This window comes from Rhinoraja longicauda, chromosome 33 (assembly GCF_053455715.1).
Source record: "Rhinoraja longicauda isolate Sanriku21f chromosome 33, sRhiLon1.1, whole genome shotgun sequence".
Lineage (NCBI taxonomy): Eukaryota > Metazoa > Chordata > Chondrichthyes > Rajiformes > Arhynchobatidae > Rhinoraja > Rhinoraja longicauda.
This window is the reverse complement of record NC_135985.1, coordinates 14,917,080-14,936,379: the sequence shown is the minus strand read 5'-3', so window position 1 is coordinate 14,936,379 and position 19,300 is coordinate 14,917,080. Positions and strand designations below refer to the sequence as shown.

Below are 19,300 nucleotides of genomic sequence, written 5' to 3'. Positions count from 1 at the left end.
GTTTGCAGATATTTCAAACCCTTCACTCACATGTGGATGATCTTGCTATTCTCAGTGTGGTAGGCTATATGAACTAATAATTGGAGGTGTAGGGCCTTAAAAAAAAATTCCCTAAATTCTGGGAAGATTCCATTGTTGGAAAACAAACAAAAGTAAATGCTTTAAAAAGGGAGGGAATCAGAAAGCAGGAAACTGCAGGGCAGACAGCTTAACATTTGTCACATAAAATGTTAGAAACTATTATTAAAAGAATTATAGCAGGCACTTAGGAAAATTCAATGCAATCAAGTAAAATCAATGTAGTTTTGTGAAAGGGATTTAGTAGAGTCCTTTGAAGAAGTAACGTGCTATGGATAAAAGATAGATGGTGGATGAACTTTCTGGTTTTAGTAAGATGTAATGAGAGTTGTGCTACAGGGGTAGGTGCTGGGACTATTTACAATTCATGTAAATGACTTGAGTACATGCATGGAAAATATGTTTGCTAAATTTAACCTAAAGATGGGTTAGAAAGTAAGAGACTGTAGACCAATATAAAGAGGTTACATAGTAACATAGATAGTTAAAATGTGTGGGCAATGGAGCATAATGTGGAAAAATATGAAATAGTCCATTTTGACAAGAAAAAAGGAAAAAAAAAAAGATCTAAATGAGAGATCGGAAAGCTCAGGTATCTTAATGAACAAATTTCAAAAGGCTATTATGCAGATAGTGTAGGTAATTAGGAAAACTAATAGAATGGTGTCAATTATTGTGAGGGGAATTAAATGCAAAAATAGGGAGGTGATGCTTCATTTATATTGGGCACCACTAAGACTGCATCTGGAGTACAATGTACAGTATTATCTTAAAAACAGTTCTGGTCTTTGGAAGCAGTTCTGGGAAGGTTTATTAGGCTGATTTATTAGATTTGTAAATGGTATGAGGAAGTTGTGTTTGAGGAAAGTTTGGATAAATGTTCTTGTATCTACTACAACTTATTGAGAGAGAACTTGATTGAATCATTAAAGATCCTGAGAAGCCTTGGGAGGGTGAATTTGGAAATATTTCCTCTTGTGGGAAAATCTAGAACCAGTGGTCATTATTTAAAAATCATTTCTGATTGGACCTCTTCTTCAAAGTGTGACGGAAGTATACTATTTGAATGTTTTTGAGGCAGAAAAAATTGGATAAGCAAGGGGGCAAAGTGGGAAGGCAGGAATAGCAAGTTAGCATTATAAAGTCAAAGTCAAAGTCAAATTTATTTGTCACATACACATACACGATGTGGCAATGCCTGCGGGTTGTGCACAAAAAGAATTACAGTTACAGCATATAAATAAAGTTAATAAGTTACTATTAGTGTCGACAAAAATTTAGTCTCTGGGGTTATAAAAGTTGACAGTCCTGATGGCCTGTGGGAATAGTCAGTTCAGCTGTGATTTCATTGAATGATAGCGAGCTTGGGGACTGAGTGGTCTAGTGCTACTACAATGCGTATAATAAATAATAATAATAATAATAATATTCATTTATTGTCATTGCAACGAGTACAACGAAATTAAAAAATAGCCAATCCTGACGGTGCGTACAAACATATATGCAATAAATGCAAAAACAAATAAATACATAAATACAATTATATTAAGTACAAGATTTTTTAACGGTGTTGCCTAGTGCAAAGGTAGTGTTCAGTTCTCGTATGGCCCTGGGGTAAAAACTGTTCTTAAGTCTATTTGTTCGGGATTTGATCGACCTGAAACGTCGACCAGAGGGCAGATGAACAAACAGACGGTGGCCGGGGTGGGATGGATCTTTTATTATTTTGCCTGCTCTACTGAGGCAGCGTAGGCTGAACAGGTGCTCCAGGGAGGGCAGTGAGCAGCCGATGATCTTCTGGGCCGTCGTGATGACCCTCTGAAGGGCCTTCCTGTCCTTTTCTGAGCAGCTGGCATACCATGTGGTTATACAGTATGCCAGCACACTCTCGATGGAGCAGCGATAGAAGGACAACATGAGCTTCTCCTGCAGGTTGGTTTTCCTGAGGATCCTCAGGAAGTGGAGTCTCTGCTGTGCCTTCTTTACTGTGGTGATGGTGTTGGTAGACCAGGTAAGATCCTCTGCGATGTGCGTACCCAGGAACCTGAAAGCGGGTACCCTTTCCACACAGACCCCATTGATGTAGAGTGGGTCGTATTCTACACTGGTTTTTCTAAAGTCAATTATAAGTTCCTTTGTTTTGGAGGAGTTCAGGACCAGATTGTTCACTGAACACCATGCTGCCAGCCTTTGGATTTCATCCCTATAGGCTGTCTCATCTCCTCCTGAGATGAGTCCAACCACAGTCGTGTCATCCGCGAACTTGATGATGGTGTTGGTGGGATGAGTGGGGGCGCAGTCGTGAGTGTAGAGGGAGTAAAGGATGGGGCTCAACACACAGCCCTGTGGTGAGCCGGTGCTCAGTGTAATGGTGGAGGAGAGGTGAGGGCCTATTTTGACGGTCTGGGGGCGGTTGGTCAGGAAGTCCTTGATCCATTGGCAGATGGTTTGGGAAAATCCAAGGTCGGAAAGTTTGGTGACCAGTCTGCTCGGGATGACCGTGTTAAAGGCAGAGCTGAAGTCGAGGAAGAGCATCCTCACATAGCTCCCCTGGTGTTCAAGGTGGGTCAGTGCAGTGTGAAGGGCAGTGTCGATGGCATCCCCTGTAGACCTATTTGCTCTGTAGGCAAACTGGTGTGGGTCGAAGGTGGGTGGGAGGCTGGCTTTGATGTGCTGCAGGACCGGTCTCTCGAAGCACTTTGTGATGACCGGTGTGAGTGCTACCGGACGGTAGTCGTTAAGGCCGCTGATGACAGACTTTTTCGGCAGTGGGATGATTGTGGCGGACTTCAGGCAGGGAGGGATGGTGGATTTTAAAAGGGACAGGTTGAAGATTTTTGTGAAGACCTCAGATAATTGGTCTGCACATTCCCTCAGCACTCTGCCCGTCACACCATCGGGGCCTGCAGCTTTCCTGGGATTCACTGCTCTGAGCACGCGCTTAACATCATACCCCTGCACAGTGAAGGTGTTGCTGTCAGGTGCTGGAGAGGGTGTTATGTCTGCCACTGTAGCTTTCACCTCGAAACGAGCAAAGAAACAGTTAAGTTCCTCTGCCAGCGAGGCGTCACCGTCGGCAGTCGTGCGGTTGCTGGTCTTGTAGTTGGTGATGTGCTGGATGCCTTGCCATACCCGCCGTGGGTCATTGTTGGTAAAGTGGTCCTCAATCTTCCTCTTGTAGGACGCTTTGGCATCCTTGATGCCTCTCTTCAGGTTGGTTCTAGCAGCTCTATCACTAGACCTGAAGGCGGTGTTACGGTCCTTGAGGAGAGACCTGACATCCTTTGTCATCCAGGGTTTCTGATTGGGATACAACCGGATGCGTTTGTCAACGGTGACAGACATAACTGTCTGTTTTAATGAGTGATTAAGCATATTTCTTGGTCAACATTAACCGCAAGGGATTGCCTAGCTTTCACTCCAGTTCTTTTATTTCTTTTGATGACATAGAGAAACTCGCAATGGCTGGGCCAAGAGGTGAATGGGTAATTTGGGGGAATATTGGACATCTGCAATTCACGCTGGTTTCTGCATGCTCATGATGAAGGTACTTATTATTCCCAGGGTCACCACAAAAGCTGCTTCTTTGTTTTGAGTGGTTATGGTCCAAGGATTTCCATGAGCCATTTGGAGCATCCTTTAAAAAATTCTTCTGTCTTTGTGTGTCTGAGCTCAGACTAAATGGTCTGCATCATAGCCTGCCAATTGGAACTAACTGAGTGAACTCAAGAATTAAGGTCTAAATGCTCGGAACGTACAAATATATCAACATACCAGTTAGGATCAGAAGTATGGCAGTTCAGCTCTTTAATAATAATAATTTATTTGTCATTCGAACATATAAGTATACCATCGGGGAGCTTGCAATCCCTTTTCCGGGGATTGACTGTGGAGCTCCAATCGCGGGTTTGTGGACTTTAACATCGTGCAGCCCATGGTCCCTGGTCGGAGACCGATTCGGGACTCCAAGCCACGGAGAGTTTCAACTGTCCCGACGCGGGAGTTTCGATCACCTCGACGTGAGGGCTTCGGATCGCCGGCTGCGGGAGCTTTGATGGCCCCAATTGCGGATGGTTTGACAGCCCTGACTCTGGGAGAATAAAGAGGGAGAGGATTGGACTTTATTACCTTCCAGCACAGTGAGGAATGTGGGAAGGCGTTGTGGTGGATGTTTATGTTAAATTTTATTTTATGTGGCTGTGTGTCTTGTTGCTTTTCACAGTATGGCTGTATGGTAACTCACATTTCACTGTACCAATTAGACATGTGACAATAAACTGACCTTGAAACCTTGAAAGCTTGATATTGCAGTGGCCAAATCTTCACACGGTAATTCACATTTGGCCTAAAAAAGGTTTCATGCAGTTGCAACATACTATATGATATGATTGAACTTCATTTATCCCAGGAGGGAAATTGATCTGCCAACAGTCATAAAAACATAAAATACATGAAACATGAAATTTAATGTGACGAGTGGAAAGAATTGGGGATGTGCAAAGATTGGGGAGGGAGTGGGGGGGAGGGGAGTCACCCTCAATCTACCCCACAACAGAAGGGGTTGTACAGTTTGATAGCCACAGGGAAGAAGGATCTCATGTGTAGTTCTGTCCTGCATCTTGGTGGAACCCGTCTGTTGCTGATGGAACTCCTCAGGTTGACCAGTGTGTCATGGAGGGGGTGAGCTGTATTGTCCAGGATGCCCCGCTGTTTGAGGAGCATCCTCTCCTCCAAGACCACCTCCCATGATTCCACTCCGCCCCCAGGACGGAGCCAGCCTTCCTGATGAGTTTGTTAATCCCATTGGCGTCCGCGGCCTTTGCCATGCTGCCCCAGCACACGGCAGCGAAGAAGATGACACTAGCTACCACTGATTGGTAGAACATCTTACTGCAGATGTTGAAGGAGCGGAGCCTTCTCAAAAAGTACAGCAGGCTCTGTCCCTTCTTGTACAGGGCCTCAGCGATCCTGGACCAGTCCAGTTTACTGTCTAGGTACACTCCAAAGTATTTGTACTCCCTGGTAAACTGCACATCCACAGCACTGATGGAGACAGGGCACAGGGGCGTTCCTCTCCTCCCAATATCCACCATTAACTCCTTAGTCTTGTCGGTGTTGAGCTGCAGGTGATTCAGCCCATACCACTCAACAAAGTCGATGACTACATCTCTGTATTCAGCTTCCCTTCCCTCACTGATGCAGCCCACAATTGCAGAGTCATCTGAAAACTTCTGCCGTTTCAGGAGTTCAAGTTATATCTGAATATCTGAAGGTGTAGATGGTGAACAGGAAGAGGGAGAGGACGGTCCCCTGTGGGGCTCCTGTGTTGCTCACTACCATATCTGAGACACAGTTCTGTTGCCTGACATATTGTGGTCGTCCAGTCAGGTAGTTGTTGATACAGGACACCAATGGAGCATCCACTGGCATCTTCATCAGTTTGCTCCCTAGCAGTGCTGGCCGGATGGTGTGAAAAGCACCGTAGAAGTAAAAAAATAATGCTCTCACAATGCTTCCCAGTTTATCCAGGTGAGCAAAAGAACGATGGAGCAGGTGAATGATGGTGTCCTCAACCCCCATCTTTGTTTGGTAAGTGAACTGCAAGGGGTCCAGGTAGGGTTTAACCCAGGTTGCAGGTGAGTGAGCACCAGCCTCTCCAGGGACTTCATGGTGTGTGAAGTCAGCGCCACCGGTATGTAGTCATGGGAGGAGCTGGGGCATGTCCACTTTGGTACAGGAACCAGGCAGGATGTCTTTCACATCACAGGAATCCTCTCCAGACTCAGGCTCAGGTTAAAGATATGCTGGAGCTGGAGTACATGACTTCCCAACTTTCTATACTTATAGCCCTGATTAATGAGGGAAGCATGCCTTCTTTACCACCCTATCCATTGTGTTGCCACCCTCAGGGAATTGTGGATGTGCACCCCAAATTCCCTCAAGAGACCTACCATTTGCTGTATACTTTCCTTTTGCATTTGACCTTCCTAAATGCAAAACCTCACTGTTGTAATGGGACTGCTAACACTATTCTTGTTCAATTAAGATTGAATGCATTTAGCCGTCACTGTTGTCAAATCCCAAAATAGGCATTTCTAATCTCATATCACACATATTTGGTCAGAACGGTAGGTTTTACGGTGCATCTTTAAGGGGAGGGGGAATTTAGGGACGGGATTTTGAAGTTTAAAAACTTAACCATTAATGGCATGACTGCCAATCGTCCCAGGAACTTGAGTGCTGCAATTCCTTCATTGATGCTCCCTACAAAACATTCTTCCTTTAAGGTGCTGATCAAAACCTATCATTTTTGGCTGTTTGCTCATTGCTTAATGTCTCCTAATGTGACAGATTTTGTTTGATATTGTTACTCTGAATGGGGCTGTTTTCTTTAAAGATTTATAAAAAATTGTTGTTGTTATTGATGACCTGGACCCCTCATAGTGGTCTACACTCCTGCTCTTAAAGATTGCAATTAACTTTCTCACTCAGCTGAAGGAATGCCTGATCTTGTGGGGAACCAGTGGTTCACAAAAGAACTTCCTGCTCTTTGTTCTATACCCAATCCTATGAACCTGACTCTTTACCCAACTCCTTTGTCACACAACCCTCTACTCCCTGTCCTAGCCACTCTGTAATTGGCCCTCGATATTTAAAATTTAAGGGATCTCATTCATTTTTCTCTCTGATTCTCCGGGTGAACTTTTTTTGGTATTTTTCACGTTTAATTTTGTCAATGGCATGTTAATGCAGTTAGTTTAGTTTTAGTTTAGAGATACAGCGCAGAAACAGGCCCTTCAGCCCACCATGTAGCACTGTCCTACACACATGAGGGACAATTTACACTTATACCAAGCCAATTAACCTACAAATCTGTACGTCTTTGGAGTGTGGGAAGAAACTGAAGATCTCGGAGAAAACCCACGCAGTCACGGGGAGAACGTACAAACTCCCAGCTCTCGTGGTCGGGATTGAACCCGGGACTCCGGCGCTGTAAGACAGCAACTCTACCGCCCCTTTGTTTTGCATGATACTTTCTGTTCTTTAAATTGTACTGAATGGAATTAGGAGCTAAGTGCAGCCCTCGTCGTTTCCTCTTTATAATTGGCCACTAGGAAATTGTGCTTGTATTGTGTCAAGCTGCCCTGGGAGGAAGCAGCTGGCTGTTGCTTATTCTCCACCCGATGTATGATGGCTGGGATCCAAAATCTCACAAAGGATATTTTTCGTGTATGTATAAACGTATTTGTAAATGTGGTTGAATGATGTTTACAAAATGATTTTGTGTGGCATTGATAAAACTGACAACAGCATTCTTTTAGGGAGTAGAATTCGAAATTCAAACTCCAATTAAAATTTTCTCTCAGGAGTGTGCGTTCTCTTGCTATTAGCTTAGCATGTTGATGAATTAACTAATTATCTATCTCTTGGCTCCAGTCTTTAAAACTACTAATACTTTGGTACTCTGGAAAACGTTTTAGGGTCCAGATATACCAACATATTAGTGTTCTGTAAATAGAGGTACTGTATTAAAGATATTTGACTCCAGTTATTGAAAAGGGTAACTTACATTATTACAAGATATTGCAGGAATGACATATGATTGGAAGTGCTGCTTTAACTCAATTATATATATTTATCATGAATATATAATTTACATATCAACAGTTTCATTTATATTAATTGGGGTCATTTAAACTGCAGCAGATGGATTGGCGCCTGTCATTTTGCAAATTTAATAGTTTCAGTGTCGAACTCCAACTTCCTACAGCATCAGTACATCATTAAAGAGTCTCACCTTTCAGATGCCTCAACTAAAACAGAAAACATTGACCTATTGGCCAGATGTAAAACTGTTGTCAAAGACACTTCATAATTAACTGCTTTATGGTGGCAACAATCACTCTTCCTCAAAAGATAGACCTCTGTCGTTTGGTATATCCAGTCACAGGATATGTGCAGATGTAAAGAATTCATATTTCTATAAAATAAAGTAGCCCTGATACATTTGATCCAAGATGTGAAATGGGGGCATTTGAAATACTCACTCCCAACAGAGAAGTCCATGCTGCAAAATTGTTGTGCAGCAGGAACAAAAGGAATGTATTACTATTTAAAAGTGTTATTTATTTCAAGACATTAAGTGTGTGTGGGTAGATGAACAAGTCAGATAGCAGTTTATAGTTAATACTGAAAAGTCAGCTCCGAATCAGGACTAATTAAGGTGTTGACAGCAATGTAACGTTTCAATGATAATTTATGTACCATCTGCACAGTTTAATCATGTTTGTTAGTTTAAGACTTTCCATAAAATATCCATATAGTATAATATAGAACTTTGCTGCAGAACCTTTGTGGACATAAAGACAATAATTGTATTACTTTAATAAATGTACTTTTTAAGTAGAACCAATGCAAAGCATCTTGCCAAGCCAGCTGATTGGCAGTATTTTAAATTTGCACTCAGTGTCTTAAGGCATTGCTGTAATACGCAAAACACTCAAATATCTTTGCCATTAGTTGCTGTCTTTAAGGACTTACAATAGTCAGCAATTTCCTGTGCTGAAGCTCTGTCCATCTTTGCACAATTGTACTATCTCAGGTTAGGAAATTTCAAGTTCAGAAGGATGGTTGATACCTTCAGAACCAGAGACAGGCTGATATTTTCTTCCTCTAGAAAGAATAATTAGAGTTTATCAATTCCTCTTCAGTAATATTACCCATCAATGAAACTGGTGATTGTATCTGAGATTCCTGTTTTCAGATTCATGACTCACAAATTTAATAATCTTGCCTGGCAGGCATTTCCCTGCACTGACGGGCAATTGCATGGTTCACAAGTAGCTGCAAGCTGCTTAACTGTTTAACAAAAAATGTGCAAATCTAGCAATTTTCTTATCCAAATGTAGAAAATATGTTTACATAACATTTTCACATATCTTGACTCACTACCTACTCATAAGTACTCACCAATACTATTTCCTACTCATAAAAGGGTGTAACTTCCGCTTGATCCAGCAAATAGCTTCCAACTATACTAAAGTACAATCAGGTATAAATTTGCCCCTGCCTTCTATCTTCACTTGTCCATACCCAGGTACCAAAGCAACTCTGATAACATTATCACTCCACAGCTCACCTGAAAGTGCAGTAGCTTGAATAACAATATACAGCAGAGACAGTGGTACCAGACCACAACAACCCTGCCAATTTCAAATGAGTCACAGAAATTAATTTCTGTTTGAAAATCATCTAAATTTCTTGTCACTCGTGTAAATGCATTTCTGGTGCATTAAGCAACGTCTTATTTTGCAGACATGAGTTTCTAAACTATTCATTCAGTAAGTCCATGAACTATTATTGAGGGTTTTGTTAATTGTTAATGTGATGGGTTGTACTGCACCTTGTCATCAGGAGTTATGCTAAGTGCTGCATATTTCCCTAAGGGCTGGTATAGCAGGATGAATTGTACGAGGAGGATGTTAGATAACGGCAATCAGCAACATTCAGTTGAAGAGTGCTACCTGGACATTCTTGTGCTAAGACTGATGCAAGCGAATGAGCTTAGAACAGCAATGAGAAAATACAAATGGCAAGGCTGATTAGGTAATGATATTGCTGTCTTCAAATTGGTTGTATGTTAAGGAAATCTCTGTCAATTCGTAAGCAAATGAGTACAGCAAGCATATTCCTGAAATTATCAGGTAGTCAATAAGTCAGTGTATTGTGTACAGTTGTTTAAGTTTCAGCACTTTGAGCATTACATAAAAATGTAAAACATCATTTTCACATAAGTTTATTTTGTAGGGACATACGGATTGGTGGGGGGGTCTCGAACCCTCGGTTGGGCTAACGGGTCACGTGGTGCGGGAGCGTGAGGTATAGGTATGTCTGGCGCCAAACTGGAGAGATGAGATTAGATTATATTAGCTAGTTAAGTAGTGTGTGTCCAAAGTAAGTGCGTTGCGTCTTGTCACGGTTTTTACCAAGAATAAAGTCTTTTGATAACATCGCTCGATTTAGACTCACTACATTGGTGACCCCGAACGTAAGATCTGAAGTGAACACGCAGAATGTCACAGGTGGGAGCGAGCGCGGGCGAGGTTCACCTACCGCCGTTCTGGGCCCATCAGCCGCATCTGTGGTTTGTGCAGGCGGAATCCCAGTTCCATCTTAAGAGGGTGGAGAAAGACCAGGAGAAGTTCCACCACATGGTGAGCTGTCTGCAGGCGGAGGTGGCTGCGCGGGTCAGTCAATACCTGACCAGTCCACCCCAAACGAAGCAGTATGTGGGGCTCAAGAGGCTCCTACTGAGGACTTTCGGCTGGAGCCAGAACCAGCGGGCTCTGAAGCTCCTCCATTTACCAGAGCTGGGGCAGCGGCTACCGTCGGAGTTAATGACCGAGATGCTGACCTTGGTGGGCGACCATCAGCCGTGCATGGTTTTTGAAGCGGCTTTTCGGGAGAAACTACCCCGGGACGTCAGGCTAGTGTTGGCCGACGTCTCGTTTGAAGATCCGGTAGCGTTCGCCGAGAAAGTCAACGCGCTCGTCAGGGAGCGCGTCGGTGGAGCGGCCGAGAGAGCAATGCATCGGCCGCTATTTCGCAGTCAGCCCGCCAAGAAGGGGCTGCGGAACATGTTTATTGGTCGCGGGCTCAAGCAACAGGGCCGAATAGGCGCGGCTGGTGTTTCTTCCATCGGCGGTGGGGCAGTGAGGCCCGAAGCTGCAGAGCCCCATGTGCGTTTCCGGGAAATGCCTGGGCCGATCGAATGTAGAGGCAGTCTCGATTGGTCATAATTGCCTCCTCTATGCGACGGACCAAGGTACCGGGATCGTTTTTCTAGTGGATACGGGAGCGGTTGTGAGTATTGTGCCCCCCTACGACTGCGAAATTCAAGCGGGGGGGGAAGGGGCCGCCCCTCATTGCGGTGAACGGTAGCCCCATCCGCACTTACGGTAAAAGGGCTATGTCCCTGTCCTTCGAGTCCAGGACCTACCATTGGGATTTCATCGTGGCGGATGTGGGCCAGGCCATTTTGGGTGCGGATTTTCTATGGGTGTTTTCGTTGGTCGTAGACGTCCGCGGTAGGGGCCTGCAGCCCTCGGCTGGTGTACGGCCCCGAAGTACGGGGCCTGCGGCCCCTCCAAGCGCTGCCCCACCCAGTTCAGCGATCCAGGCCATCACCACGGCCCCCGGTCAGTTCGATGCGGTCCTAGTGGACTTCCCACAGCTCCTCGTTCAGCGGTTCGATGCACCTTCCGAGAAGCATGGGGTCGTGCATTTCATTCCGACCGAGGGGCCGCCGGTTTTTGCCCGGGCACGGCGCCTCCCACCCGAAAAGTTGGCCATGGCTCGAGAGGAGTTCCTGAACTTGGAGAGGCTGGGAATTCAAGTAGTCCGTGGGCCTCCCCCTTGCATATGGTTTCCAAAGCATCTGGGGGGTGGAGACCATGTGGGGATTTCCGACGACTTAACGCGGCAACGCGGCCGGACCGCTACCCGATTCCGCACATACAGGACTTCTCAGCCAGCTACAATTTTTTCTAAGATCGATTTAGTGCAGGGATATCATCAGATCCCGGTCCACCCGCCGGACATTCCAAAGACGGCTACCATTACGCCATTCGGGTTGTTTGAGTGGTTGCGCATGCCTTTCGGCCTTAAAAACGCAGCTCAGGCATTCCAGCGTCTGATGGACCGTGTGGGTCGAGGTTTGCCGTTCGTGTTTATTTACCTCGATGACATTTTGATTGCCAGCCGTTCGGTCCAGGAGCAATTAGTCCACCTCTGCACTGTATTCCAGAGGCTGCAGGACCACGGCCTGATTCTGCACCCGGCCAAATGCCAATTCGGCCAGTCGGCGGTAGATTATTTTGGGTCACCGGGTTACACCGGCCGGTGCCACTCCTTTGCCAGCTAAGGTGGACGCAGTCTGCCCTTTTCCACGCCCTACTACCATCAAGGGTTTGCAGGAATTCGTGGGCATGGTGAACTTTTATCACCGGTTCGTGCCTGCAGCAGCTCGGGTCATGCGCCCCCTTTTTCAATGCCTTGCGGGTAACCCCGCTGAGTTGGTATGGTCCGTAGCTGCAGAGACGGCTTTTGTCGCGGTCAAACAGGCCCTCGCCAACGCCACCATGCTGGTGCACCCGCGCTCCTCCGCCCCCACGGCGCTGACGGTTGACGCCTCAGACGTGGCGGTGGGTGGGGTTTTGGAGCAGCAGGTCGCAGGTCAATGGCAGCCCCTGGTGTTTTTCAGCCGGCAGCTCTCGCGAACCGAGCTCAAATATAGTGCGTTTGATAGGGAGCTCCTGGCCCTCTATTTAGCAGTCCGCCACTTCCGTTATTTTTTGGAAGGCCGTTCTTTTGTGGCCTACACGGATCACAAACCTCTGACATTCGCTTTTGCTAAGGTTTCTGATCCGTGGTCGGCTCGCCAGCAGCGGCACCTCACCCTGATTTCGGAGTTTACCACCGATATCCGTCATATTGCGGGTAGGCTTAATGCTGTTGCTGATGCCCTGTCCCGGCCGGCCATTCCCTCCGTAGCCGTGGTAGGCGGACAGGTGGATTTCCAGGAGCTAGCGGAGGCTCAGCGCCTGGAAGGAACTGCCGGGGTTTACGCCTCCACAGCCTCGGGACTGCGTTTGGAACAGGTGGCGTGTGGCCCCACAGGTACCAAGTTGTGGTGTGACGTTTCTCTTCCACGCCCGCGCCCGGTGGTGCCTGCCGCCCTGTGGCGTAAGGTTTTTGAGGCCATTCATGTCCTGGCACATCCGTCCGTCAGGGCGACTTCAGCCATGGTGGCCGCCCGGTTTGTCTGGCACGGCCTGCGGAAGCAGGTGGCGGCCTGGGCACGTGCCTGCATTCCGTGCCAGACCTCCAAAGTTCATCGCCATGTCCAGCTCCCATACCAGAGATTCGAGGTTCCCCCAGTCCGTTTTTTCCACATCCAAGTGGATTTGGTGGGTCCATTGCCCTATTCCAGGGGTTATACTCATCTGCTGATGGTGGTGGATCGGTTTACACGTTGGCCGGAGGCGCTCCTATTGTCGGACACCTCGGCGGCCTCCTGTGCACGGGCCCTGGCGTTGCATTGGGTGGCCCGTTTTGGCGTCCCGTCTATCATCACCACAGATCGGGGAGCCCAGTTCACCTCCTCCCTCTGGGCCGCGCTGGCACTGTTGTATGGGTCTCGTTTACAGCAGACCACCGCCTACCATCCCCAATCCAACGGGATGGTGGAGCGTTTCCATCGGCAGCTGAAGTCGTCCCTCTGTGCCCGACTGACCGGCCACGATTGGGCTGACCAGCTGCCTTGGGTCCTCCTCGGCATTCGTACGGCCCCAAAGGCCGAGCTAGGCACATCCTCGGCCGAGCTCGTCTACGGTTCGCCGCTGCGGGTGCCGGGTGACATTCTCCCTTCCGCCCCCGCCTTGCCGCCACCCGTCACGTCGGTGTTGGGTTCCCTCCGGTTGGGCCCGGGCCGCCGTTCCCGATCAAGCGCTCTCCGTCGCCTACGCCCTCCGCTTCCGTGGCCCCTCCATCGCCTCTGGCGGCGGCGCCCTCCCCGCCTCCCGTCACGTTGGCGGTATCGGTTTCCCCCCTCCGTACGCGTTCCGGGAGGGAGGTCCGGGCGCCCGTGAGGTATGGTTTCGAGGGTTCTGGGGGGGGTCATGTAGGGACATACGGATTGGCGGAGGGGTCTTGAACCCTCGGTTGGGCTAACTGGTCACGTGGTGCGGGAGCGCGAGGTATAGGTGTGTCTGGCGCCAAACTGGAGAGATGAGATTAGATTATATTAGCTAGTTAAGTAGTGTGTGTCCAAAGTAAGTGCGTTGCGTCTTGTCACGGTTTTTACCAAGAATAAAGTCTTTTGATAACATCGCTCGATTTGGACTCACTACAATTTCTTAATAGAAATAGACATGCAATGAGACCATTCAGGCTATCTAGCCAATGCTGGCTCTCAAAGAAATTATATCAACCTCATTCCCCCATTTATTTCCTGTTGCTTTTTCTCCCTCTCCTGCAACCCACTGACAGCCCCCTGATTTTTTCCATCTCCTCACCAACACCAGTGATAATTTTTCGAACCAATTAACCTACCAAACGTGAAGCACTTGCATTCAGTCTATGGGGGGTGACCTGACACTTTAATTCTCCATTCAATTTCCATGATGACATATCGGTTTAAGGCCTCCTGCAATATTACAATGAGACTTAATGCAAGCAAGCTTGAGGAATAGCACCTCATCTACCATCTTGGAAACTTGCAGTCTTCTGGATCCAATATTGAATGCTACAGTTAATGAAGGAAATGGTCACTGTGAAATGCTGAAAGGGGAATATATGTTATGGTGGAGTCTCTTCGAAGGTGTTGGAAGTTGCAGAAAATGATCTGGGTGGAAGGTGAGGACCTTCTTTGTTCTGGGGGTGTGAGCAGAGCTGTGGGAAATGGATGAGGTGTCATAGAGTCCATGTGGGCTAGTACCCATCCATGGTAGTCCCATTTGCCTACATTTGACCCATATCTCTCTAAAACTTTTCTATCCATGTACCTTTCCAAATGCCTTTTAAATGTTATTATTGTGCCTGCTTCAATCACATGTGGTCAAGGGCTTTGATAACAATGGAAGAAGGAAGAACTTTCACTGTAACCTGAATGGAAAGTCCACAGCAGTGCAAATGTTACAGAGATGGAGGAACTGGAAGAATGTAATGCATTCCTTGCAGGAGGTAGGATGGGATGTGAACCACATCATAGCAAACTAGCACGTTGTACACCATTTTGATTTAAATTTGAAAATATTTTTAGCTGAGATATATAGTTATGTCCAAAGTGCAGTCATAATATGACTGGCCCACGAACTTGCACCAGTCCTGACCAAGCGTATCCTTAGACATTGTGGGAAACCAGCGAATAAATTACTGGGGCCCTGGCAGAGATATTTGTATAATCGTTAGCCATGAGGAAGGTATTGGAAGATTGGTAGGTGGCTAATTTTGTGCCTTTATTTAAGAAGGGCTTCAAGAATAAATTAGGGAACTACAGGCTGGTGAGTTTGACATCAGTGGCCATAAGTGGCCTATCTGCGAGATAGGATCTATGTGCATTTGGAAAGTAATGGGCTGATTAAGGATAGTTAGCTTGACTTTATGTGTGGGGAATCAATTTGCGCTGGTCCTCACTCTGACAATGGCGGCCCAGGACAGAAAGGTCACCAGGACAGAAAGGTCAGTGTGGGAATGATAGAGGGAGTTAACATGTTTAACACTTTAACTTTAACCCAGCTCAAATTGGACCAACCACCACTAACACATCTGTTCCAGTTTCGCAAGCTGTATTTGCATCCCAGCCTCCACACACTTTTGAGGAAGAGTGTTCTAGATTTACGCGCTCTTTGTATAGAAAACTGCATCCTAATTTCACTCCTGAAAGTCTTTTTTCATCCGATGATACTGTTCTCAGCCTCGTCTTATCAAAAGAAATCAGTCAAATCTCAGAGACCAAACTAGGTTGGAAAGCAACCCCAAGAGTATGCAAATGAACCTGTGCTCATCAGTTACAGTAATTCTCTCCCCCATATAATTAGGATAAATCTCCACTCCCCCTTCAAGTTCCAGATAACCTTGCTCAGATGCATTTCCCAAAACTTAACATAGTTGCTCTAGAATGAAGTCTGCCAAAGGCTTTATACAACTGAAGGAAAGCATAGTGGGATGAAGTAGTAATTCTTTTTCAGTTTTTGTTTGTCTCTATTGATAACTTTCTATTTACCTCATGATCCTCACTGTTCTACTGTTTTCAGCTTCTCACATTTAAAAACTCTTCATTTTCTCTCATTATTTTAAAATTATATCCTTTTATGAAATTTTCAAATATGTAAGTATATTTTTTCCCAGATTATTTCATTTACTTACAAGATTCACATTTACATCAGGGTGACATTACTTTTTCCTATACATACATTCCGTGACCAAACTGTTCAAGGATTTTTTATGTGTTCGGGCCAACAATGGACTGACTATCTGCCGTTGACATGGCCATGTCAATATTCAGTGCATTTCCCAGCCGGTAATCCTGGAATATAACTCTCCACATTGTACTCATTTGCCAGATTTCACAGTTCCTTCAGCTTCTCTTATTTTTGTGTTAGTAACAAAGAGTTGTAAGTTTTCATAATATAGAAAGATCTTGAGAGAAAAGACTCCAAACTATGTCAGTTAAGGCCATGACTTTATCTGTGGAAGTCATTGAGCAAACTCTGTCTCTCCAAGAACACCAAAAGAAAGTCCCTTGATCCTCTCACTGCTTCAGCCTATGGGATATATGTGCAGACGTCCATGTTACTGCCCAAGTTAAAATTAATTAACATGGGGGCCTGATCAGCAAATTGTGAGATTGTTCGTCCTTTCTGGGTAATTGAGAAACCAGATTACAGAGGGTATACCATTTTAAACCTGTACTCCCAAGTAAGTTTGGTTAAAATTCATCCAAAAGCAATGCTTTGTGTTTCAGAATTGTTTTAAATTAATATGTTATTGGGGATATATTAGTATCCGGAATAATGGAATCAGGTAATTATTGACAGAGTGAAGTGGTTACACCATTAATTGTGGACATGGTTGGAAGGCAGCAGGTTCTTTTCAGAAGAATATGTTAATAATGCTGCATTTTGTTTGTGCTATACTGGCAGATATAGTGTCTTAAGAGCTGCTTATGATTGGAACAGAATGGAAACTAATTCTGCTGAATGAAGAGCCACCTGCATATGTCACCTCTTTTTGTAAACTGGCATATTATTGCTGTCTAGTGGCTGATTTGGGCAGAACTCATTAGGGTAAACATTATTGCGTATTACAAGATAAGTATTTGTTGAAAGATCCGAGTATGAACAATGACATTGAATGTTTCTCCAGAATGAAATCTGGTCTCAAGAAAGGTCTCGACCTGAAATGTCACCCATTCCTTCTCCCTGAGTTGCTACCTGTTCCACTGAGTTACTCCAGCATTTTGTTTTTATCTTCGGTTTAAACCAGCATCTGCAGTTCCTTCCTACTCAAGCGATTAGCATTGGACATCTGTATCATTTGCTCTTTGATCGCCGAACCATAAAAGCATATATTTTTCCTGAGTACATTTACTAAAGAAACTAGATGTAAACTAAGGGAGGAAGCTAGCAACTGTGTTATGTTTGTATTATATTTGTGTTCTTGGCACCAGGCTGCTCTGCTGACGGGGGCTAACAGCAGTGTGAAAACTGAAGCGAGTCAATTTAGTTGGACAGTTAATCCATCTTCACTCAGTTGCAGATGTGCAAGGAGTCAGCAAGCTCAACTTTCTGCTGACTTTAACACTCTGTCACAAGGAAGCTAAGCGTAAGAAAGGTTGGCAGACCTTGAATTAACAAATTACTTTCCATGTACAAGTTTTCAGTCATAATGATATTTTTAGAAAGGACTAGGCCAACTGATTTATGATCAACCTACATTTAAACTGAAATCTGTTTCACAACTGATGGAAGGTACGTCATGAAAAAAACATATTTGAATCTTGAAACATCCTTTGATTCAGGCAAAGGTTATATCATGGGAGCTCCGCATGTTTGCTGACAAACTGTACTGTAGAAAGATATCAGGTAGGTTCAGTATACAAAGTTCTAGTAACAGTTGTACCATGAAGTGGGGGATGATTGAAAAGAGGCACAACATTAAGTAAATGAAATTCAAGGAGTCAATAAGTAGAAGTTTCATATACCCCTGCTTCCACCATGCACCACACACCCTCCCTCCACAGCCCCATCCCTGTCTCCATGCACCCAAAAGTGTGCAAGCCCAAATTTCCAGTTCAGTAAAGAAAAGGCTGGATTGCGTTTTTCAATAGTGATTTTGTGACAGTTGCAAAAAGTAGAATTATGGACATTGGATGAAAACAAGATTTGGCTCAGTAAGGAGTCCCCATTTCCTAGATCACCTGCTGCTACTCGTTCTGGTAAAAGGCTAATGGGACCGTGGTTCAGCTTCAGTCAAAGAAGAGAGAAATTTGAGGAAAACAGTTATCGGGCATCACCTTGTCAAATCAAGCAAAGTGTTAAGAAAGACATTTTGTCTCCACCTTTGCAGTCTCTGCAGAATGATGCATTGTATGTTTTTTGAATGTGTACCAAATACAAGCACTATAAGAAATACACGTCAGCACAATTTTTAAAATATGTTAGATATGAGTGTCCGATGTTCAGAACACATTTATTATGATTTAAGTGTCGACATCACTTTGGCTTTAATTGTGAAAGCGAGTCGTGTTGGACTATTTGTAATGCTCATGAATATCAGAAAAGCTCTCATTTGACAGAAACAGATTGTGCCAGTATTTGAAGTCTCTCTCAGTCGCTGCTTAATAAATTCCTCATGTCCCACAGTGGGGCATTAGAGCCTTATCTCTGCACACCTGCTTGCCTGATAATCTGGCTTTCTACTGTGTCTGTATGCAGTCACTCACAGCAAAAATATCATGAATGATGTCTCACTTTTGGCCTCCCAGAAATGGGACCCCTTTCCCCTTGGACTGCATTTAATTATTCTTTGTAATTAACAGGAGATTTTCAGCAGTGGATTCTATTGTAATATAAATGTTTAGTGCGAGGCACTGTAGGCTTTCTCTGATGGCTGCAAATGGATTGAAACCAAAAAAGAAATTGCTGTTTCTGAACACAGTGAGTTGGATTAGGATTTTCTTTTCTAAATGCTTCGCATTTTGTAATTTTTTTCATTCCTTTTCTTAGTTTACTGAGCACCATTAATTTCACAGAAAGCAAGCAGGTGCCCTTTTTAAATTACGTTATTTTTGAGAAACTTCTTTCCTTCGCTGTCATGTTATTACCATTCAACTGATGAAAAGTTAAGCAGCTGACCCTGTCCCAGGCCTGGGAGAAGCTGCAGTTGGCTGCAATCCCTTCCCTCTTCCTTCATGGCAGACTGGCATCACTTTAATCATCAGCTCTTCTAAATTATGATATTTAAACTGATGTATAGTCTAAGGTGTGTAGGGGTAGTAAGCCACAGACAGGAAACAAGTGAAGGGAGAATGTGGAGTGCCTTCAGTGAGATGTAATTACCATCGTTCCCAAGAATAAAAAATTATAAGCATAACGGTATGTTTATAATTTTTTATTCTTGGGAACGGTGGTAATCACATCTCACTGAAGGCACTCCACAT

General features: G+C 45.0%; 1 protein-coding gene across 5 annotated transcripts in view; it reads left to right on the top strand.

Moving 5' to 3' along the window:
- Nucleotides 1-19,300, top strand: part of megf11 (multiple EGF-like-domains 11) — a 302,641-nt gene that overhangs the window by 160,872 nt on the left and 122,469 nt on the right. The window contains exon 1 of one of the 5 annotated variants that reach the window (XM_078427064.1): nt 7,240-7,308. The exons of the other annotated variants lie outside the window; for them this stretch is intronic. Within the exon in view, the coding sequence (XP_078283190.1) occupies nt 7,263-7,308 (46 nt within the window). The 5' untranslated portion in view covers nt 7,240-7,262. Of the gene's footprint in view, nt 1-7,239; nt 7,309-19,300 lie in introns of those variants that run through there. 5 annotated transcript variants of the gene reach the window in all.